This window comes from Diadema setosum, chromosome 7 (genome assembly GCF_964275005.1).
Source record: "Diadema setosum chromosome 7, eeDiaSeto1, whole genome shotgun sequence".
Taxonomy (NCBI): domain Eukaryota; kingdom Metazoa; phylum Echinodermata; class Echinoidea; order Diadematoida; family Diadematidae; genus Diadema; species Diadema setosum.
Window position 1 is genome coordinate 8,678,413 of NC_092691.1, and position 24,457 is coordinate 8,702,869.

A 24,457-nucleotide genomic window follows, 5' to 3' on the forward strand; every position below is an offset into this window, starting at 1 on the left:
GCGGCTGAAACCATCTTGTCATTTATTCTATGTGATATATGTTGTAAGGTAAATAAAGCTGGATAAGTGCAGTATTGAACGGATTTCTTCTTCATGTAAGCATGCGAGAAAGAAGTTCCAATTTGTGTTGAAAGACTCTAGATCATTTTGGGCGTGAAAATGCGTTTTCAGTCACTTATGGTAATTTCCTATATTTCCCATTTGCTACGTTGGATTCGGAAGAAGACATTAAAATAATTTTTCCTCTTTTGTATAAGAGGCATTTTTGTTCTGTCTGATCTTGTTGTTTCAAAAGAATTTACAAAGAGTTCATGATAGACCCGTGTAAAGAACTTTAAAAAACCCAGCCATTAAAAAACAAAAAAACAAAAAACAAAACAACAACAACAACACAATTGCTTGGGTGGGTGCGTTTCTTTTTTTCCAGTGTGAATAAGGCTGACATGAGGAACAGAGTAGGCATATACGTACATCCATGTATATATGATGTCTGCGTCGCTTGAGTGTCTTTTGCACAACCCTCTGAGATCTATTATTTTATTAACTCCGAAACTGTTGTGGAATTTACATTGGAGTGAATATTCCAGGGTGTAACAGTCACGTGTATTTTAAGAATCTGCACTACCTCTATTTACATGTCATTTCTCACATTACCATAATGCTACTTTATTTCTAATAACATATTTATGTCATCAAACCATATAAACTCATCAATATTCGTAATTTCAGATATCATAGAATCACTGTACTTAACATTCTTTTTTTTTAATCACTATCGCATATGACGGTGGTAAGTGGCGTCTAAAATTTATGGAAAAAAAAACACACTTCGATGTCGCACATTTACGTTTGTTGTGTAATTCTGAAAAGTTTGGATGCAGTCGCCCAAACATTTAAATCAAGAAAGTAGATTTCATGATGACCCCATGAACAAAGGTGGAGAAAATGCTTCAATACATGTTTTCATTATCAACAGTTTCCTTCGAGTTTTGTGATAATCCCGGTAATGTGTCTAATGGTTACTGGAACTCTGATATGAGAGGCCTTGGGTCCACAATAACTCTCACCTGTGGCCAAGGTTTCGTAATCGAGGGAAGCGCGACACTGCAGTGTATGAGACAGCCAGGATGGTCAACCTACTACCCGGTCTGGAACTCTTCCATCCCATCTTGCCGGCCGCTGAATACAACAGACGGTAAATTTGTCGTACAACCATATTGATTATTATTACCGTGTATATACAATAACAAATTCCCTCAAAAATTGCTCCGGCCGATTGTCTGCTCTAAGTAGAAATACCCATATTAGGTTGGTAATTCTCATTGCATGAGCAAATTTTGATAGCAGAAGAAACTAAAGATTCTTTCCTCATTGAAAACGATGTATGACAGAATAGTTTCGAAGTTTTCATTTGAAGCAGAATAACGACAGGGTGTCAAAGGGTAAAGTGTAAGAATCTAAAGTAACAATAATCGGCAGCATTTAATGTTTATGTCACTGATAACCATCCAAAATAATATTATGACGCTAATTTTATGATCCGTTCATAACAGTGAATAGGGAGGATGGAATTCCCACAATAGCGCTTAATGTTATCATAAACTAGAGAGAACTTTTAGGGCTATTTTTGCATTCGTTTCGTGGATCTGTCAATGTTTTTTTTAATTTTTTTTTTTAATTGTAGATAACCAGGGGAAAGATGAGCATATTCACAGAACGACTGCGAAATATAGAGAAAATACTACAAGTAGGTATTTCCTAAATTGTTCGTGATTGTGATTGTGTGTGTGTGTGTGTGTGTGCGTGCGTGTAGGCCCTATTTTGATTTTGTTTTTGCAATACTGGTCCATCCCCTTTGCCTGTGTGTTTGCTGACCGATAAAAGACAATTAGATAGCCACTTTTAAAGAAGGGTGAAGATAATGATGAGGAATGAGTTTTCTTCAATTTATTTACCCTCTGTACACAGTGTGCAGAGGCTATACATGAAGCAGAAAAGGCTCACGAGCTATTACACGGTCCACAAACTAGACACTATACGGCAAATAAGGCCCTACTGCATGTGTAGCTCATGGGTCTGTTTGACTTGGTGTCTAGCTCGTGGGCTCGTAAGTGTATGACTAGAAATGAAACGTCACAAAATATTGATTCATTGAATCAAGATTTATTCGAAGAACAGTGGAATGACGTCTTTGAACTCCAAGATGTTAATTCTTCTTATGAAATTTTTTTAACAAAAATTATTAGAGTATTATGATAAACATATTCCTTTAACTCCCAAAATAAATGGAAGGGAAAAATCTCGGCAACCCTGGATTACTCAAGGTCTTATACATTCCATTCTTACTCGAAACCGTCTTTATAAAATATCTCTGAGAAAACCTACTCCTGAAAACGTGAAAAGGTATAAAACATATAGAAATAAACTACCTTTATTCGAGCTTCACGTAAATCATATATTTCAAATAAAGTCGAATCTAATAAGGACGATAAAAGTGCTCTTTGGCGGACCGTTAATGAAATACTTAAAAAGAAACCTACGGAATGTCCTGACAGCATTACTCATAACGATAATGTCATTACCAATCCTAACCAAATTGCAAATATTTTTAACAATTTTTTTTTGTTAATGTTGGTCCTTCTTTACCAGCATCTATTCCCATATATGATATAAAAAAATCATAAAGATTACTTATTTGAAAGTAATCAAAATTCCTTGTTTTTTACTCCAATTAATGAATCGGAAATTATTGATACTGTTCGATCTCTGAAATGTAGCAAATCCTGTGGGCCTGATAACTTAAGTGTGAATTTGTTGAAAAAATAATTTACCCCCTAGCAGCCCCTCTCACCCATATATTCAATTTATTCCTACTTAACGGAAAGTATCCAGACTCTTTCAAAATCGCCAAAGTTATCCCCATTTATAAAAGAGAAGATCCCTCAATGGTGAAAAATTATAGACCTATTTCATTGTTACCTGCAATATCGAAAATTCTAGAAAAAGTAGTTTATAAGCGTCTCTACTCGTTCATGATTGAAAATGAAATATTAAATGCGAATCAGTTTGGTTTTAGGAAAGGATTTTCTACCGATTATGCTATGATTAAATCTGTCGATAGTATTATTGATGCGCTTACTAAAGAGGAGCACATAATTGGAGTTTTTATGGATCTTAGTAAAGCCTTTGACACTATCGATCATGATATTTTATTTGAAAAATTATATAATTATGGCGTGAGAGGGATTACTCTGTCGTGGTTCATAAGTTATCTAAGTTATCGAAAACAATATGTTGCATTTAAATCCAGTCACTCAACATATTCTAACGTGTCATGTGGTGTCCCTCAGGGATCTATCCTCGGGCCCCTACTTTTTTTTTTTTTTTTAATTTACATTAATGATATTATCAATTCCTCTCCTCGTTTAACCTTTATCTTATTTGCAGACGACACTAATGATTTTTATTCCCACAAGGACATGTAACATTGGTTGATACACTAAATACGGAATTAAGTAACATCTCGAAATGGTTTAAAAGCAACAGGCTTTCATTGAATATTGATAAGACATGTTTTATACACCTTCATACGCTTCAATCCCAGCCCACCCTTCCTCAAAGTATTTTTATTGATGATACAAACATTGTTGAGAAACATTCAACCAAGTTCCTGGGAGTGACCCTAGATAGCAATCTAACTTGGAATACTCATGTCCAGAATATTACAACAGCAATATCTAAAGCAACTGGTGTTTTAAGAAGAGTAAAATACTTAATTAATGATCAAACTTTAATAATGTTATACAACACTTTATTTTTACCATATGTAATGTACTGCAATATCGTATGGGGCAACTGCAGCAAAACTAAATTGAACACAATTTTTCTTCTCCAGAAAAAGGCTCTTCGTGTATGCACACATTCAAATTTTTTTTGGCTCACACTGATCCCATATTTTATCGCCTAAAAACTTTGAAAGCTCATGATATACATTTATACCTAACTGCCATATAAATTTTATGTATAAACACACTCGAAATTTATTACCATTTTTTCATAATGCCCTAGTAACCAATGACCATATTCACTCATACCCTACCCGTCGTTCCCACGATTTTCATTTAAGCAATCCAAAGCTTTTACTTGCTCAAAAGTCGATTAGACATCCCGGTCCGGATACATGGAACACTCTTCCTGAGGAGTTGAAACAGTGTGCCTCCTTGTTTTCATTCAAAGCAAACTTAAAGAATCACATTTTATTACAGTATATCTCAAATACGAACTAAGAACAAACAATACATAATTAATGTTGGTCTCCCGATAGCAACATCGCATATCGTCCCCTCTTCCAGCAAACCAGTTTTATGATTCTAAATTCCAGCATATCTGCCCTTGTGCACTTTCAAGCACCTGCACGCACATTCACGCACCTGCACGCACATTCACCACCATCACACATCATAGTTTATTTTCCCCTGCTATCTTCGCAGCAGAATTTGCATTGTTACGAATCTAGTACGTCCCTATCTTTTCCTCGGACCGGCCATCTGTTCAAGCAATGCTTATAATGGCGGCCTTCTGCATAATCGTTTCTTAACTACAATTGTTATTGTAATTACTGCTGCATAGACATGCATACTGTATATTATATCATTAATTTTCTTTCATATCGTTGTTTATGCAAGTCAAACGACTCTGTGTTAAATTTACTTTGTATATTTCCTACATGTTCATGATTATGTAACTTATGTATATCGTTGTTTACGCAAGTCAAACGACTTTGTGTTGAATTTACTTTGTATATTTCCTATACGTTCATGATTATGTAACTTATGTATGTTGATTTGCAGAAAATAAAGTATCTATCAAACATCTATCAAACAAACCCGTGGACTTTAAAGCTTGTGGGATGACCCTGTGGGGACGTGCATCTTGTCAGGGGCCATAAACAGGATAATTCTCGCGAAAGTGAATTGGCTTAAAGCGTGTTCACTTACAATGGAATTATCCTGCTGTCTTCTCTTTTTTTTCTCTTTAAATAGACGTGATTCAGACCACTGAAGATACGACGGCAGAAACTGAGTCAGGTGAGCTTTGTGTCATAGTGAAATCAGTACTCTCCAGTCAGTCCGCAGCACGTATGCTAATGAGCCGATCCGGCAAGATTTATTCAGCACTCTCGTTGACGATCTTTGCATTCGAAAGGTGTCTCGTCGTGCGAGATTTTGCGAGACTTTGATAGGGCTATGGTTTTCACAGTGTAGCGACTTGTACATACATTCGTCATGGCTACAAGTCACAGTAAATTGTTTTCCAGACTTTGATCTTTATTTTGATACTAAATTTGCCTATAACATCGGATCTTATCATGACTATATAATCAGTTGAATTTGCGTAAATTTTACCTGCTTTTCACGGAAGATTTTGTCGTCTAAAGTTCTTTTTTGGTTCCTGACCGGATTAAGAAACTGTTGTTTCTGATTTTGGCTTTTTCGTAGAGAGGAAACTTAGATGCTCATCATATATTGGAGTCAAGGAGACGCAAGCATGTTTATACTAGTTTTTCCGTTTTGAAATGTCTGTAAAATTCATTCCTAAGCCGGAAGTATGCTCCGCACAAAGTGTACAGTGGCGCGAAAGAGCTCTCTCATTGGACAGTGCGTGCGTTCAGCGCTTGAACTACACGCGTGCCAAGAAACCGCAAGTGGCATGAAACCGTTATGTAGCAGCGTAATGACGTAATGCAAGCGCTGAGTGCAGGCGCTGTCCAATGAGAGAGCTTACTCTTGAGATTGCACGGTTTCAAGCTGATCAGCACTGACATCGATGTATATTTTACTGGTTCCTGACCGGATTAAGCAACAAATTGTCAAGATATTTCCATGGATACAAAGATTAGGAGACGGACTACCAAATAAAGCATTTTCATTGAGACGCAAGGTGAATTTGGTATTTTTTTGACGTCTTGAAAGTGTACTGCACGAATTACTTTTTTCATCATTTTTCAAGCTCAAATTACGCTATGATATTTTTCATTTACAATAATTTGAGTAACATGTGACGATAGTTTACATATTTTCCTGAATTTGATACCAAATTTGTAAACATAAGGTGTATTTTTGTTGCCGAAAGCCCAAGGACAAAATCCCCTTACGCGGCTCATTACGTATGGAAGCCTAAAGCGGGCTTGCATACGAGTTGAATAAATACGAGCGAATTATCGGGTGCTGCGGACTGACTGTCTCATGCAATTTCTGTTAATCCGTCTTACTTCTGTTAGTACACATTTGCTGCTTGTGGCAAAGAATCCGTGAAAGGCATTAGGCCCACTACTGGCGCATTTTTGTCACCAAGCAAAGTTACACATTCAGTAAATCATGAACAAGCGATGGTTCATAATTATTGCAATTGATATCAAGAACGAAGAAATAAAATGCTGAAATGATCACGGACTAGATGAAAGGAGAAAACTTTTAATTGGCTACATCTTTTTCAAGAATACTATTTCATTGACATGATGTACTGTGTAACAAACCGTCAGGCCGAAAAAGACTTAAACTCTAGAGTAATTTTTCTTCTCAGAATGTCATTGACAAAACTGCCGCTGTATTTCTTTTCTTTTGCAAATTCATCAGATATTTGCGGTTGGAAACATGTTTTCCTGAACAATCAAGCTGTCTTTGCAGAAAGCTAAAGCTCCTTCACATCATACGGGATTAGTGATAAGCAGTGTCATTCCATTATAGATTTTGTTACGACGAAAATGTAAGGAAACATAATTTGTTTAAAAACAAATAAGAGTCATTCTAATGAATGATCTTTCAGATTCTAGAGGACTTGCAACACAAATCATCATTGTATCGACAGTTGGAACCTTTGGTCTCTTTTCAATACTACTTTTCATTGGATGCATTGTTTGGTACATACATCGCAGGAAAAAGTGAGTACCAGTATATCATACTTGCGTTATTCATGTTCTTATGTGTTTACATCTAAATTTGTATGTGGGGGACCAGAGGGACAATGTACGGAGATAAAAGTAGTTTAATACAACGAAGAAACTTTGTTTTTACTGCATTCTTTGTTTTAATAGAGATATCATGCCACATAACAATATGGGTTGATGACAATTTTTTAGAAAATAATGATTGACAAAAATACACACATACAGATTACACGGACAAATATATCTAACGGTCAGATCCCCCTCTCACTCACACACACACACACACACACACACACAGTTGTTGAATGGAGCTGTTGCTGTTGGAATTCAGACTTTTTCTTTAAGTTGCAGGCATAGTAACGGCTGATATCAACATATATGCATGGTTTTAGCCAAACTTAAAATGAATGGTTAATCAAACTCTGTGAATGTTTTCATATTTGTCATTATTTTATTCATTGCATGTTATTCACCTAAAACTGAGTAAGTCATGTCCTTCCGCGTACTTTTTGCCATTGTCACCTCAATAGAAAACGTAGGCGCCCAGAAGATTCCAGTAGCTCGAGTGCCAACATCACTCCCGACTCGTGCGCAGTGCATCATTCGTTGACGGAACATCCGGGCAACAGAATTGGGGATGCCTCCTCTCGTCAGAAGAAAGTATATCAAATCTACCAGAACTCTGCTCAGGTGCTCAATTATTACTATAGTCTGTAATTATTTTTTGGTGAAAGTTGTCAGTAGTGACAAGTTGTCATCTATAGTATAACAATCAGTGACCAGGGCTTCTCAGCCAATCAAAACCAAGGCTGACAACTTTCATGAAACAGTGCTCAGATTGCTGGTTAATACCTTCAGTCCTTATGCTTTCAAGATTTTTCTCCTTTTCTTCCCTATTGCCGAATGTAGAAGACTTTAAAATGCTTCCAAGTTTCAAAGAATTTTCTGTATTTTTTTTTATGTATTGAAACAATGAAAACCTTCCCTAGTCAGATACAGGTTAAGGAAGTCTTTTTGATCTTCTCTTGAAAATAATCCGTTACAGAGTCATATAGATTTGATAACGTCAAATTGTCTAATCAGCACAAATCATACGTATCCTTTTTCTTTTTTAAACTCTCGACATTTTTTGACAGAATCAGAACTTTGAAGCGGAAATGATCAAAGATTCAGCGGACACGAATTCCAGGTATCTTCATGACGTCATAGACCAAGACAGTGAATACCTTGAACCGTATCAAAACTTTAGGGGTAATACAGGAATAGAGCAATACATGGACATGTCAGGAACTGTCACGAAGAACATTAAAAAAGACACATTAAATCCACGTAGGGATACTTTCGCAGCAAATGAAAAGGATACTGATGAAAACGGGTACCTCGTTTCCAGTGTGAGTCAACGCAGAGTAACTGGAATCAAACCTCATGCACGTTGTGATAAGACAGGGACTTTTGTCATAGACGATGCCCTATCCGATGGCCCCTCACCCTACGGAGCACCATTCATTCCGTCTATTCCTGTAGGCGATTCTACCAGATCTAGTGACTTACAATCCCCAGTTTACGAAGATATACCTTCAAATATCGACCAATCCGCACCCATCAGAAAAACACAACATGCTCCCAAGTACCGGATCATTGGTATAAAAGATAAACAAGCCCCTCCACTTCATAAGAATCCGAACGTTCCTCTCTATTCAGCTTCAATCTATCCAAACGAGGAAAGAGAAGAACGTGGAGTCGATGAAAATGGGTACCTAATTCTTGAAACATGCGCTGGTGGAATTGTTGATGAACGACATGTTGGCAAGGACAAAAATGTCCCCACGGCATCCTTTTACAAAGATAAGACGTCTTCTGAAGTAGTTGTATCTCGTCATAAAACGCAAAACTCTCATGGTAAAATCAAATCTGTAATCTACGAGAGCATTCCGTATAACCTAAAACTCTAGAGATCCTGAAATTCCTTTTCAAGATTTAGTCTGGAATACGATGTGACTATATACAACACCGGAAAGTTCTTTGCTGGTAGATGCACTTACAGTTTCTTCTAGAAAAACAAATAACCACGACCTCTATTCTGCAATGTTACACAATGCTGCTGTAGTTTACTTCAATGCTGTCCATTTAATTTTCTATAACTATACATAGTACTCTAACTTTCCTCGAAAGGGAATACGCTGTAAGCTTACGATGCAAAAACACTCCTGGGTCATAATTGGACGTGTCATCAAACAAATGAAGTTGAAGAGGTACTAATCGATATGCATTTAGGTTGGTACTGGTATTCTTACTTATCAGCCTTCGAGAATTAAATGAAAATGACGAACAGTAAATGGAGATTTATTGGTCGCAGCTAGCTGAAAGACGGGCACTAAAACAATAGAAAATAATCTTCTAATCTTCTGAGAAATCTGATATAAGTATATGATGGTGGCTTATGAATAGCGCACATCTCTTCATGTAGTAACAATGATTTCTTCACGAGCTTTTTCCTTTGGTTCGGTGTACATCTACTGTATTGCATTAGAGAAAAGAGTGAAATCTTGTAAAATATAGCGATGCGAATGAGAAAAAAAAAGCAAATTAAGGAAATTACAACAAAATCGTTAACGAAAAGCAAAACTACAAAATAACTGGTTTATTAATTCTTGGAAGAATTGATTTACTAGGCTATAAACAGACGCTATCATGCAAAACCTTGACCACTGTTGACCACGCTATGTTTGCAGAGGTGGTATGGGTACATATCGTCGGTTGAGAATGAGAAGAGCATTAAGTTGTCTCGAACACTGGGTTTAGTGGCAACTTAACGCCCTTATCATTTTCACCCGACGATATATATACATATGGTATGGGTGCCTTAAAATGGTTACAACTAAAACACACTTCAGTTTATTACAAAATATTATTGTCATGATGAGGAGAAGGCTGATAACCTTCTAGGAAAGATAAAGGATATTTACTGAATTTTCGCATAGAAGAGATGGTCACAAATCGAGTTAGAACTTGCATGAGGTAAAATACCTCCCAACTTATCATATTTTTCTGAATTGATCATGAACATAAGATGTATTTTGGTTAGTAATTTCAAGTCTGAACTTGAAAAACTCGATTGCATGACCCCATAGCAAAATGTCATGCAAACTATGAATTCTAATGTCTAGGTGACATTAGATAAAAGTGGAAACCACTTTTGACATTACGCATTCTTTGAAGTTAATGAGATATCTGTGACCAATCATTAATGAAATAAGAGGTGGGTATAGACAGTAGGCCTATGTGCTAAATTCTCCAGCTCACGTTAAAGGATGGCAATATGTATTTTTGTTAACTTTTCATATACTTTTGCCTCAGTGATTCTGATTCTTGAAATGTTCATAAATTGTTATTACTCAAATTATGAAATTTCGTATATCAATGACACTAGAGGAAACAGAAAAGCACTTTGGAATTTGTGTATTTCTAGAAGACATAAATTGTTTATCGTGATGAAATTGGAGAGAGATTGGTATAGACTGAATTTATTTTAATGATACGTGTTTTGTTCCTTTAATAGTTGACTGTAAAGGATTGCAATTTGTAACTCGACGTAAAGTATGAGAGCTTTCCAAATAATAATGAATAACAATAACAGCTTCCAAGCCTACTTCTTATGTTAATTCTGTGATTAAAAAAGAACGATATGCCTCGGTAGATATGGCACGTGACAGAAAATAAACTAAAAATATTTTCCTCTTAAAGTACAAGAAAAGTACATATACATACATTATATATATATATATATATATATATATATATATATGTATGTCTTTGTGTGTGTGTGTGTGTGTGTGTGTGTGTGTGTGTGATATTTCATACCTAAACATGCCGTGATAAGCATCCCGCAAGCTGGAATAGGGACGGAAAGATGACAAAACATGTATACATTTTCTTACACATACATTTAATTTCTGAGTATGTTGGATACTTTTCCTATATAAAGGAACAGCTTTATTTTCTCAGTACACAGAAAACGTGTCTTGATATATGTATATGATAATACATATATATACATATATATAACTCCAAGGTTTTTTAAATAGGTAAGTATACTGTGGTATTAGACATGGTATACCACGATTACTCTGAAGCTCTTTTGTTGATGTTTATTTTTAAATCATGATGTAATATGATATGATATAATATAACATAATATAATATGATATAATATAATATGTATTTGATAAAATTAACGTATTGTTAATTTCGTTTTTTTCTGTGTTCATTCAAATAAATATATTTCTGTATCTGACTGGAATGATTTAATTAGAATTATTAAGTATTATGCAGCGCTTGTGAAGGTTATAGTTTGGACTTAAATTGGATATGCCATGTATGGGCACCATGAAGTTTAAGCAAAGTGAAATAGGCAGGATGAGAAAGCAAAGGAGGGTGTATACAGTTCATCTTAAATCACATCATGGGAAAGATAACACAAAAGCCCTGAATTCAAATATTTATAAGTGTTTGTGAGATGAAATATTCGTTTTGAGTAAAGGACAAATGATATAATTATAATTATCATATTTATCCATGCACCGGTTTCCATAAGGTAAAGTAAAATAGATAAGAATATTAATACAAACTCTGTCTTGATAATGAATTTATTTCTATCAGAGACATGACGGCAAAAACTTTTTCCCTTTTATTATTATCTTTTTTGACTGAGAAATACATCCTATATGATCTCAGGGACAGAATGCATCGAAAGGTTTAGTTTGATGTCCGAAAATCTCAATGTTTTAAGAAACATAACTTAATTCATAGTCCATATATTATGAGAGACATCTGAGTGTCCCAACTGAAGAATCCAGTGCATTGAATGGAATTGTGAAAATACCACAGAAAAAAAGATATAATACTTGAGTACTTTGTGCACAGTTGAAAATAAATAAGTGATTGCATCACATTGAAAATGTTAAGCTTAACAGACTCTAGTGACTGTTTCTGTTTTTCATCGGTGGACAAAAATGAAGCTCTAAAACTTCAGAGATTTACATCATCAGTCCTATGGTTGAATTATTGTTGTTAATGTCTACGATTAAGACAATTTCTGCTAAAGTTGTTGTTCTACATTAAATATCACGAGACGGTAGGTTCTTGAGAGTGGAGAAAGTGCTTCGACTCAAGCAAGAATCGAAGTTTTTCTTTGGCCCACACAAATTGGATATTTTTATTTGGGTCAAAATTACAAATGAGTCTATCAATAGGTCTTTTTTCGATGTTTCTATTTCATGTTGCTGTCCACTAAAGACGAATATGTTCATGAATTTGTATCGTTTCCATTGTTTGATACTCAGTGGATACTGAAAAAAGAGCGTTGCGGTATTGTGATAGAAAAAAGACCTATTAAACACAAATGAAATAACATTATATGGGTCCATCTGCGGTGTGCACGTGTGTGTTATTGGCGTTTGGGTAGCCGAAGTTCAGTTCGGGCAGTTATGGCTATTTACGACAAGCCAGTCATAGTGCCATCCGCGATCACAACAGCTACTTGAACTTCGTTTAAAAGTCACACATGCAGGCACAAGAGAAATATTCCCCGTATAAACACACTCCACTTCCTTCTTTCCTTTTTTTTTTCTTCGCCACGGCTTTATAATCACTCGCAAAAACTCCTTTGGCTTCTAATATAGACTACAAGTGGTCACAAGAGAGTGGTCTAAAAGGCGTTTTCACTTGCGAAACAAAAAAAAGAAGAAAAAAAAACCCAGAGACCATAATCACAACTAAACTAGCAAACAAAACAAACGAACAAAATAACAAAGAAATGAACAAACGAGGAGAGGGCATCTGAGCTGTATGTGATTCTCGACGAGTGTGACTGTAATGTTTGCATATGGGTACAGGAAGATTCATTTCATATTCAACTCTGCAAATTCGAATCACAAGATTCTACTTGGTGCATAACAGAATGGGGATAAAAGTTTTTACTCTTTCGAGTCTGGCATTTTAATAATAGCTTAAATCTGTTATTATACATGTAATACCACAACGATTAAAAACAAGTATAATCAGTAGGATGACCACTGCTACAGCCAAATTGGTTTGCTTTAAGTAAACTGTCAGTATGCCTGATATTGGTGAAGTTTTAAAGATGAGGTTTTCATATTGCTTGCGAATTGCTATTTAAGACAAACATCAAAAGGATTATCAAATAGAGTGTTATGCTCAAAGTTCCTTAAACATTGTCAAATAGATGATCTCATGGCATACTGGACACAATAGTGGAGATTTGTATTACTGAATTGATATACCGTTCCTGGATCTGTTGCACTTTAACACTCAACAAACCAATCACATTGTCATAAGATAAGCGAATTTACGCATTCTCTTTGGGTAACTTGTTTAACTTATCAGATATACATAACGATAAACATATAGGTTACCGCACCATTGGCCAATGTTTATAAGCCAAAAGTGTTTGCCATCGCTTTCAGCAAAGATCCACATACTGTACGTAGAACTCTTTAGGGTACGTTGGTGCAGTAGATAACGTCAGGATTGTTTGCCCTCCGACCAAAATATTCCAAACGACACATGCTTGGACAGCTACCACAAGGTAAGTATCAATATTTCCATCAATACTGCTAAAACAGATTATCATTGATTATGTGGAAATAAAACAGGGAGCAGCGAACTACTAATACTTAGGTGTTTCACATGTAGTCCTTTACGACTTATGCAAATAGTCTGATACGGGAAATGATATTAATTATTGCATAGACCTAATTGTTAATTTCTTACCCTGAAATTACACTTTAAAAAGTGTTGGACTTTATTGCCTCCTTAGACATCATGTACAAGATTCGATGGCTTCATAAATCCCATGCTGACTATCAGCAGTTGATCAGGATTCACCTCCACACTCTCACACCATAATAGATAGTTAATAGTGGACTGAGTTTATTTTCTACCAGTGTTAATTCAATGGAGAGTGTAAGGACCACGAAGTGAAGTACAACGTCCTCATCTAAAAAAGGTCACAGAGTAGAAAGTCATCATGAACATGAAATTACACTTTGATCAGAACTATGACAAACAGAAGGGCCTTTACATTTTCTTTCACACAAATTCAGCATAAGAATAGGCACTCTTCAGTGGTGTTGTTCATCGCATTGTATCGCTTTCGCATATCTAAAAGCCTGGGAAAGTTTCATTATTAGACAATATTATGGCAATGAAGTCTTTCGCTTGATATATTGTAAAAGGAGCAAATGATTGGCACTGTGGAGTGGTATGTGTATACGCTGTAATTTTACTTCCTCGATGGTCTTAGATATTTGTGAGACATCGCAGTGCAATAAAATCAGCAGCCTGAATTTTTGGTTTTCTACACATTTGCGCACGTGGGGAGTGGTATAGTTGCGCAGTGTCATCACGCGCATGCAGGTCTCCTTTCCCTCATGCTAAAATTGTTTCGCCCACATTACGTAGACTTTACTGAAGGCAAAGTTTAGTGGCTATATGTCTTTTCTCAAGCTAGGAATCTGTCGACAATTTCCACGGCTTATATGAGAAAATTATTGGTATTTGTATGACCGATCAGGGTAAAATGGCATACCTGGCATTATCGTTTGTTGTTTTCATCTTTTCTAATCCGATTCTGACTTCATCAACTTTGGAACCTATCATCCCATGTAGGTATCTTTTCATATATTCCTGCCATTACTATTTAACATGTTTAACGTATTTTATGTACATAGGTTTGCCTACTGAAACTAATTTTGATTTCTACAACAATATGTACTGCCATTATTTCGACTGATATTTAGCTGTATTAATGAAATGATATCAAATGAAGAGTTTGTTCGCAAAAACCGATAAGTCCATATTTGCCAAGTGGAGATATTTGCGATTATTTCTAAGGTCAAGAAAAATAAAAAGAACAATAAGTAAATTTTTGCTTCTTTTGACCATATCTTCAAAAATGTACCTTCATATGTAGTGACCAATATATCATTTAAAAGGTATTATTTTGTACTTTATGACAGAGACTTATCGTTTTTTGCGAACGAACTCTTCAAATATTCTTCTTACTAGCAGTGAGAAAAGACAGATTTTACACACTGAAAATCTTAATAGCAACTTAGAGACGATACTCCAATCAATATCACCCTTCGAACATTATTTCATTCGATGTCTGAAAATCGTCTTCCTGTCATGGAAATTTTAAGTATTCCGCCGGATTTCTAAGGACCTCTTTTCTGCATTTTATATCCCGCAGATTTGACACTGAATTGTTCTGGAGAACAACTGGAACGCGAGATATCATGTGATGAAAATTGTGTCGCCAACGATACCTGGATTATACAGGCACTTCGTGGACGACGAATCCTGTGTGAACTTGATTTTGCTAACAATGAGTTAATTGGAGTTTACATTCAAGACCAAAAAGCGAACAAAACGTCTCTGATTTTGATTGAGAATCACGTTCGGCCTTCCCAATTTTTATCACTGGCCCATCGATTGAAGCTTTGGATTAATTATATATAACTTCCCAGTAAAGTTTACGATGACCGTGAGGTGTTTTGATGGTAAGTACTAGTGAAGTCTGTATGTTTTATTAAACAAATACGGATTTTAAACAGTACCATCGTCATTATAATTGAAAATGTAGAACTATGGCGATGAATTTGACCCACAGAAAAGAGATGAGTAAATGTTTCTCCGTATATGGGGGCCTACATTACCAATGGTTTCAGTGAGAGTAGTTGAACGTATATATAGGGCATAGCGCTAGCAAAGAATAGCAAAATACCGATATCAATCAGTGTAAAGATATTGTTGGTATTCCCACGAACTCTAAAAAAAGGAGTCGCTAGTGTGACAGTGCTGAGAATCGTTTAATGGTGCTTAAATGAACCTTTTCTTCTTTAGAGTGTAGGGCGCCATAGACATAGCGCCAACAAAGAATGACAAAATACCAATATCAATTAATGTAAAGATATTGTTGGTTTTAAGAAAGTACAATGTATGTCACGTATTGAGGGAGCAATAAGTGAAATGTAATGAAACCCAATGAAATGATTGGGAAATGGAATTCATTTTTTTTTTCCGGATTTGCAAATTTATTCGACAAAATAAGAAATAGTCAATTTGCGGTGCCACTTAGTCCGACTTGGGAACAGATTATCTACAAAACTGAAGAAGTGATATTCAATTTTGTTATGTAGTTGGGTTAATCTGAACATAAATAGAATATTGTGAGTGTGTATGCCATGAGAGTCGTGCAAGTTGCATCATTTTTGTTTTTGTCAGACGTTTGCCGCTTTTTATTTAGTATCAACATGATGAGTTGTTGAATTCCAACGATTATCGCTGTAAGATGCGTTTTTTTAATTCTGTTTTAAGTCTTTACATTAGTGCTTTCCCATAAATTACCAGCGTGTTTAAAAAAAAAATCATTTTCTTCTTTATATACCATAGCACATAGGCCTTCACTTGTGACTTAGATATACATTGTCATGTTTTCATTGCTTTTTCTATTTGCTTGATAAGCATGTTTATACTCACGTGTAAAACAACTAAACAAGAGAGATATGCGCAGCATTATACAATCGAAAACAAAAAAGCTAATACCATTTTCCGGCTAAATATGTGTTTTCATGTCGCTTTCTTTCATCTTATTTTATATTAGTCCTGAACGAAAACTACAACAACCAAAATTGAATTGGCACTACCTGCCGTTCATGAGTTAGTCCATTAGGTGTCCAGCATGACGTCATTTCTACTACTCTATTGTAAAAAAAAACAAAAACAAAACATATTGTAGTCAAATCATCTTCGCCTGTTTGGAAGTGTTATATTAACTACTCTTAAAGGTATGCAGACATATTTCGAGAGGACCTTCTTTTTTTTATATCATCGCTCTTTGATTTTATGCTCTAACTGTCTAAGGAATCACTACTTCAGTGTAATGCATGTATTGTTAATCTAGAATCAAACAGTCCAGTAAAAAAAACAATCTGTCCATTTATTTTGAAGAAGTACCAGCTGTAAAACTGGTAGAGGGACCCTCTCTCCACGAAGGCTTGGTGGTCCTGGAACCAGACAGATATGTGTGCTATGATGGATTTAATGCCAAAGCTGCTAAACTGGTCTGTGAAGAGCTCGGCTTTCCAGCGGCAGAGGGGCACACACCTCAGACATTACCCAGCACAGCAGCATGGAACAGATCTCTAAGGCTGCAGTGTCCTGAAGGTGATTCCAAACTTGAGCATATCGATTAAAAAAAAAAAAATATATATATATATATATGCTTACCCTGTCATTTCAAGAAGCGAAGAAAATTTAGTATATGGGAAACCGTGTTTTTCGGAATACATATCCACGAGAAGAAAAACCGAAATTGTGTATGTGACAATTCGGGAAGTAGGCTGTACACTATTGTCTGTAAATATATTCATTTTCTTTACTAACTCTGAATTCCCGTGATAAAGAAACAACTCAGTACGTTTGAGGATTTCGTCATCCTCTTCATCAAATGAAGATAGCTGCCTTTCATAAATGTTATTCTCAAAGAGTGAAATGATGAGACATATACAGAGTTCTTAATTCATTTTCACAATATTTAACAGGTCATTCATACATACGTTTAACGGGATGTTCCACGGCGAGAATCGATTGTCCCGAAAACAGGACTGTCAGACTGAAATGCCGAGGTGAGAATAGATATAGAAAGTTGAAAAACAGTTGGAATATTTACGTTTTAAGTTTGTTTATGTTTGCAGGCATCTATATATAATAATTCATATGATTATGTATACGCTATGCCATTGTGCCTTGACATTACGTTACCTTAAAAATCATATAGACAGGAATGACAAAACTAGAACTAAACAGCTTCAAAATTAGTATGACTGCAAAAAATGACAATGACTATAATAAAACCTAGATCTTCGATCAAGCAATCGATAGTTTTATGTCTAGTATAGCTACATGTCATTGGCATTTAAAAAACGTGAATTTTACATTTTGCAGTTTTCACGAAGTCTGTAAAAATGAGATTCGACCGTTAATGTTTAAATGCCCTATTCACAGTTTTGATCCAGTTAAAACCAATTTTGTCTTGAAATGTTATATATTTTAGGATATACGGTTATAAGTAAATTATTAAACATTAAAGATTCTTATTCATGTGATTTTGCTATTAGGACATTCACAAAATTTGTTCCATAACTCTATCTCTTTGGACTTGAAAAAGTATTTCACAGTGTCAATCTCTTTTTCTATTTTCTTTCGTGTTTGCTATAAATATATGGTTTGTCAGCAGAAAATGGAATTAGTGTGTTTTCCAAGATTTTATGAAAGCATTTTTGCTCTGTCCGACTTGCTTCTGTTTTTCTTCCGTCCTTTCAAACATGAGGCACATTTGTGAAAGCCATGGAAGAACTTTTTCTAAACAGTCATAAATACACACATACATGGATACATGCTCGTGTGAGGAACAGACGGAATCAATGTATATGCATGATTATACGGAATAATATGTATTGACAAACAGAAAAGTATGTCGTTATTGCTTTTCTTTAGGTTGCGTCGTGTGACTTTCAGCACTTTTCCGAGAGCTGGTATTGCATGTGACTCAGAAAATGAACAAAGACTAACCAGAGTCAAATTTACTTCCAGAAAAACATTGCAGTCACATGTATTTTTAGAGTCTGCTCTACTTCTATTGTACTAATGTTATTTACGTAATGAACTCATCATTTTACTAGAAAAAAAAAAGTATTCGTAATGTTTAATATAACATGCAGGAATAATGATGCCTTGTAGAAATGGTCAGTTTTTATTGTTCGTGCCTTTGATGAGTAATGGTTTTCATATTTCATGAAAGACATGTAGGCCTACGTCGATGTTGCACATTTATGTTTATGTTTGTACGTGTGTATGTATACGTAATTCTGATAAATCTGACGGTATATAGTTAATCGCCCGAGCATTTAACCTATAGATTTCATGATGGCCCTATGAACAGACATGGAGAAAATGCTTCAATGTCTTTATCTTATTTGTAATAGCTATTCAGTTCTGTGTCTTTTTTATTGCCATCATTGATAGTTTCGTCAGGGTTTTGCGATCATCCCGGCCATGTGTCTAATGGTTACTGGAACTCTACTATGACGGGCTTTGGGTCCACAATAATTCTCACTTGTGGAGAAGGATTCGTGATCGAAGGAAGCGCGACACTGCAGTGTTCAAGTCAACCCGGATGGTCAACCTATTACCCGACCTGGAACTCATCCGTCCCATCTTGCCGAGCATTGATGAATACAACAAACGGTAAGTCTGCCAAGGCTCCATGGTTTGTCCTACATGGAATATATGGCTAAATCCTTAACTAAGGAATCGCAACATCGATTTTGTACCAGGCCTATAGAAATACGCGTATTGGGTCGATAAGGTAAAAATGCTAATTGTTATCATTTTTTTTTGTGCATTCGTATATCCAAGGAAAGTAAAACTTCTACTTTCATGACGGTGATAACAAGGTAAGAACGTGTTTGTAATGTGTTAATTTGAGGTTCGCCTACTTTGGTTGTACCGAAAAGGCGTATTGAAGTGTGCAAAAACACGCAAAAATGGAAAGCTTAAGTCAGCAGTAGCAGTGATATTTTATGTCATGACATTGCCTAATATAAGTTTGATTCTAATCTTATATTCCCTTCAAAGCAGATAGACCAAACATGGACTTTCAAATCCCCACGAATTCTTCAATAAGATTTGATACATTCCGGGGGACTACCCTGTTTTATATTTTGATACCTTCTTGGGGAACTAGCAGGGCTATATTATTATTTTGCATTAGTTTCCTCGTTATACATTTCTGCTTTTCATTTCAGATAATCAGTGGGTGGCGAGATGTACATATGAATATACAGCGACTGCGAAAAGCAGAGAAAACAAAAATTTCAAGTAAATCCCAAGTAGCTCGTTGCTGTGTACGTTTTTTTTCTTCTTTCATTATTGTCAATACTATATAATATGTCATTCCTTTTGTCCTGTTATATTGAACATAAAATTATAAACAATCAAGAAACGTATTGTCTACCTCTAGTCATCAACCTATAAACAAAATAAAAACTCAGTCGTTTCCATCAACACCTTAGACAGGCTCTATACTTTCACGACAGATATCAAGAGATTGTCATAAAAACATAACATATTCATTGTCACTGTTTGTTAGATGTAACCATGGTGTGGAACTGAGAAGGCTATAACAATGGACTCTTGCTTAACAGAGATATCCTGGACAAAGTCTTCACTTTCACCTGCTGTGTTCTGTCTGTTTATAGGTGACATTCAGGCCACTCAGGAATTGACGATATTGCCTCAGACTTTCGCCACATCTCCTTCAGGTAAGACTCTTATCCTGATGAAATCAGCAGTTTTAATAGATTTTATTTCCTCTCTTCTATTTCTTTGCGTGCCGTCAATGGTTATGTGAAAGCATATATTTGCTGACGGTAACATAGACTTTAGTCTGCATATATCCCAATTGCATTTGATTTTGTCTTTTCATAAAAAAAGAAGAAAGTGCTCTTCGTTTCACTTTCGGCAAGCGAATATAAATAATGGAGTCGTGACTGCCAATGCTAAAGATCATGTTTATTTAGGAATAGTAATTAGATTCCATAAAGGAGAAACAACAAAACTCTTTTAGGTTGACACTGATACTATTCGCACGATTTTCTTTTTAGTATTTAAGTAAAGGTTGTAGTATAGTTTTTGAGTGTATGTGTGTGTGTGTGTGTATCTGATAGAATCTGTCGAATGGGCTCTTGCATAAAGTGCACGTCACGAGCTCGACACCCACGATTCACGCTGCCTACGACTCATACAATCCACGAGTCATTCAAACCAAGAGCCATACAGCCCACGAGCTAGACTCAAGAGAACAAAGCCCACGAGCTCGACATCAAGTTAAACAGGTCCACGAGCTATTTTATTCCCATCTCCACACTAGACAAATAAGACCCACTAGACCGTAATTAGGCAAGAAAGGCCCATGAGACTGAAATTACATCACGGGTCTTATATAATGTCGGTCTCTTGGGCCATTTTTGTCTAGTATTGAGCATGTTGAGGTTGTGGGCCTTATTGTCTAGTGTACATAGGTCTTGTGAGTGTTATTTGCCTATGTCAATAGTGTGATGTTCTGTGTTTGTTTGTTTGTTTCTGGCATATAAAGTGGCATATACTGTATAACGTTTGAACGCTAAGTGTCTCTAGATCTTATATCACGATATAGATGCTTGAAAATTGATCAGACATTTGCGAGGACAAACAACATGTTTTTTCTGTACAATCAAGCTGTTGTCGGCCGATAGATAAACCCCTTCCCGTGTTCACCTTATACCAGTATACGGGTCCAGCGATGGTCAGATTTATTCCATTATTGATTTTGTGGTAATAAAAATGTAACAAAACATTTGAAAAATAAGCTACCATTTTATAGTATAATCCTACTGCAAGAACATTATTAAGGTGACAGAGAATCAATATGATTAATTATCTTATTTCAGGTTCTGGAGGCCTTGAAACACAAACTACTACATTGACAATGGGAACTATCCTTTGTTTTGTTTTCATACTGGTTGTCATTCGATGCGGGGTTTGGTGCAACCATCGCAGGAAAAAGTGAGTAGGCCTATGTGCATTATTCATTCTCCTATGTGTTTTTGTGAGAATTTGTATGTGTGAACTACATGTATAAATATGGGTATGTGAGTCATGCTAGGGAGATGCGCTATGTTGCAATGGACATAAAGTAGCTAAACAAAAAAGGTTAATGATAGTTTTCACATAATTATGATCAATAATATAAGACACAGATACATACACACACAGACACACACAAACACACACACAGATAATAATAGATGAATATAATATGTATACTTCCACTTTAAGTGAGTTTATACATACACCTTTTAAAAGGTAAAAGGTGAAAAGATATGAATGTAATCATATGACGTATGTATATATATATATATATATATATATATATATATATATATATAAACATATATATAGTTTTGGCATTTACACATTGATTGTCAAGAGAAAAACTGTTTTATTGCCCAATTTTGGGGCCTTCCTATCCTTCAACCAATGCTTTGGAGAAGGAGGCATACGTTAACATAATTTATATAATCACTTTGTTTTTACAGAGACTTTTACCAAAGGCGTTAATTTTGTGCTGTAATCATTCTCGTCTTCGTCAAAATTTTCTTTTACAAAACGATGATTTACCAAAACTGAGTAAAGTATTTCCTTCTGCGTATTTTCTCCCCATTGTCACCTTAATAGAAAACGTAAGGGCTCATCAGATTCCAATAACTCGAATGCCAGCACCACTCCAGATTCGTGTACAGTGCATCATTCTACGACGGAACATAAGCTCAATAGAACTGGGGATGCTGCCTCTCAGGAGGAAAGCATATATCACATCAACCAGAACTCTGCCGAGGTAGTTAAACAATTTTATAGCTTATTTATCCTCCAGATCGCTTGTCACTACTCTCAGCCCTGACGTTCAGAAGTATCCTCCTACTCATTCATACAGCGGAACAAAATTGATTCTTGAATATAAAGTCTATCTCATTTTACGAAGGTGAACAAGACAGCACAACCAAAAATACCTTCAGAGATTTAGAAATTACCCAATATTTTTGCCATTCTAAATAAGTGGTAATAACATCAGGAACATTTTGTAAGATTGTTTTCGAAATAAAATCTAATCTTTCTGTGTATAAGCAGAAGCTATATAATATATATATATACACGTAAATACAGCTGTATATACTGTGTATGCATGTATATACATACATATATATATATATACATATATATATATATATATTATATACGTATATATTATGTGTGCGTATATTTATATTTCAAAATTCTCAACATTTCTTGACAGAATCACAATTTTGAAGCGGAAGTAATCAAAATTTCAACAGGAACGAATTCCCGGCATCTCCATGACGTCATAGACCAAGACAGTGAATACCTTGCCCCGTATCAAAACATTAGAGGTAATACGAGGACGGAGCAATACATGGACATGTCAGGAACTGTCATGAAGAACATTAGAAAAGATATCACATTACATCCACATACGGATACTTTCGCAGCAAAGGAAAAAGAAACTGATGAAAGCGGGTACCTCATGCCTGGTGTAAGTCCACGCACAGTACCTACAATCAAACCTCAAGCTCTTCGTGATGCAACAGGGACATTTGTCCTCGACGATTCGCTATCCATTGGTCCTTCACCTTGCGGACCGTTATCCCTTCCTTCCAAGCCTGTAGACGACTCTACGAGATCTGGGAACTTCCAATCACCCGTTTATGAAGATATCCCTTCAATCCTCGACCGATCCGTACCCATCAGAGAACAGCAACAAGGTCCTGAGTACCCGACTATCGGTAGAATTTATGAACATGTCCCTCCTCCTTTAAACCTGAACGATCCTTCATACTCTACTTCAATTTACTTAAGCAAAGGAAAAGAAGAGCATGGGGTAGATGAAAATGGGTACCTCATTCTTGAAACGTATGCTGGTGAAAGCGTTGGTGATCAGTATTTTGTCAAGGACAAAAGATCTCCCTCAGATTTTTTGTACAAAAATAAGACGTCTTCTGAAGTAGATCTTCATAGAGCACAGAGCTCTCATGGTATAACCAAATCGATAATCTACGAGAGCATTCCTGATAACACAGAATTCTAGAGAATCTGCAATACATTTTCAAGATTTAGTTTGGAATACGACGTGACTATGTATAGAAAACGCCGGAAAGTTCTTTACTGTTTACTGTAGATGTACTCATGCCTTCGAGAAAAAAAACAAACAAACAAAAAAACAACTCTATTCTTCAGTCGTGTCAGTGTTGCATATTGTTGTTGAATCTTATGCTGTTCATGTAATTTTCAAGTCTGTGATTATTATATTATTATAGATGTATCGGAAGCATATAGGGAGTGGATGCAAAAACACTTCTGTGCCATAATTTGTGCTTTGTTCAAGCAAACGAAGTTTAAAACACGGTAACTCGTCGCAAAAGTAAGATTCTTATCTAACCTATCATAATAGCTTGGGTGAAAAAAATGATATGAAGTGCAGCGAAAAAGATTCAATGGAAGCAGATACCTGAAAGACCACCACCGATAAATAACAGGTGAAATTTTGCAAAGAATCTGACGCACAAGTGTGGAGATGGTGGCTCATAAATATGTGGGGGGGGGGGGGAGAGGGGGGGGGGGGAGAAGCTTGCCACCCCCCCCACACACACACACTTTACAGGGATCATTAAATGTCCTACTCTTTTCCATGCAAAGTGGGAGGGAAGTGGTAGCAAAAATAAGAAGACTTTTTGTTCTTGTTTTTTGTTTGTTTGTTTGTTTGCTTGCTTTTTGCTTGTCAGCCGACTTTCGGCGGAAAATCAGACCTTAAAT

At 35.8% G+C, this 24,457-nt stretch overlaps 2 protein-coding genes across 2 annotated transcripts; both read left to right on the forward strand.

The window, feature by feature from the left end:
- The first annotated feature begins 1,035 nt into the window (after positions 1–1,035).
- Positions 1,036–8,898, forward strand: LOC140230567 (uncharacterized). Its single transcript, XM_072310708.1, has 6 exons — positions 1,036–1,195; positions 1,685–1,747; positions 5,043–5,087; positions 6,826–6,940; positions 7,477–7,636; positions 8,083–8,898. The coding sequence occupies exons 1-6, from the start codon at positions 1,036–1,038 to the stop codon at positions 8,896–8,898; spliced, it is 1,359 nt and encodes a 452-aa protein (XP_072166809.1).
- A 4,633-nt stretch (positions 8,899–13,531) lies between these two features.
- LOC140230683 (uncharacterized) lies at positions 13,532–23,732 on the forward strand. Its single transcript, XM_072310822.1, has 6 exons — positions 13,532–13,553; positions 16,979–17,194; positions 20,290–20,352; positions 21,520–21,634; positions 22,307–22,466; positions 22,923–23,732. The coding sequence occupies exons 1-6, from the start codon at positions 13,532–13,534 to the stop codon at positions 23,730–23,732; spliced, it is 1,386 nt and encodes a 461-aa protein (XP_072166923.1).
- Positions 23,733–24,457: the final 725 nt, after the last annotated feature.

What these genes read in the sequence shown, in the direction of transcription:
- LOC140230567 (XM_072310708.1), top strand. Translation starts at nt 1,036, where the DNA reads ATGAGAGGCCTTGGGTCCACAATAACTCTCACCTGTGGCCAAGGTTTC. An exon ending in GCCGCTGAATACAACAGACG is followed by an intron (nt 1,196 to 1,684) that starts GTAAATTTGTCG and finishes TTTTAATTGTAG; the next exon opens with ATAACCAGGGGAAAGATGAG. An exon ending in GACGGCAGAAACTGAGTCAG is followed by an intron (nt 5,088 to 6,825) that starts GTGAGCTTTGTG and finishes ATGATCTTTCAG; the next exon opens with ATTCTAGAGGACTTGCAACA.
- LOC140230683 (XM_072310822.1), top strand. Translation starts at nt 13,532, where the DNA reads ATGCTTGGACAGCTACCACAAG. An exon ending in AAGGCTGCAGTGTCCTGAAG is followed by an intron (nt 17,195 to 20,289) that starts GTGATTCCAAAC and finishes GTCTGTTTATAG; the next exon opens with GTGACATTCAGGCCACTCAG. An exon ending in TCAACCAGAACTCTGCCGAG is followed by an intron (nt 22,467 to 22,922) that starts GTAGTTAAACAA and finishes ATTTCTTGACAG; the next exon opens with AATCACAATTTTGAAGCGGA.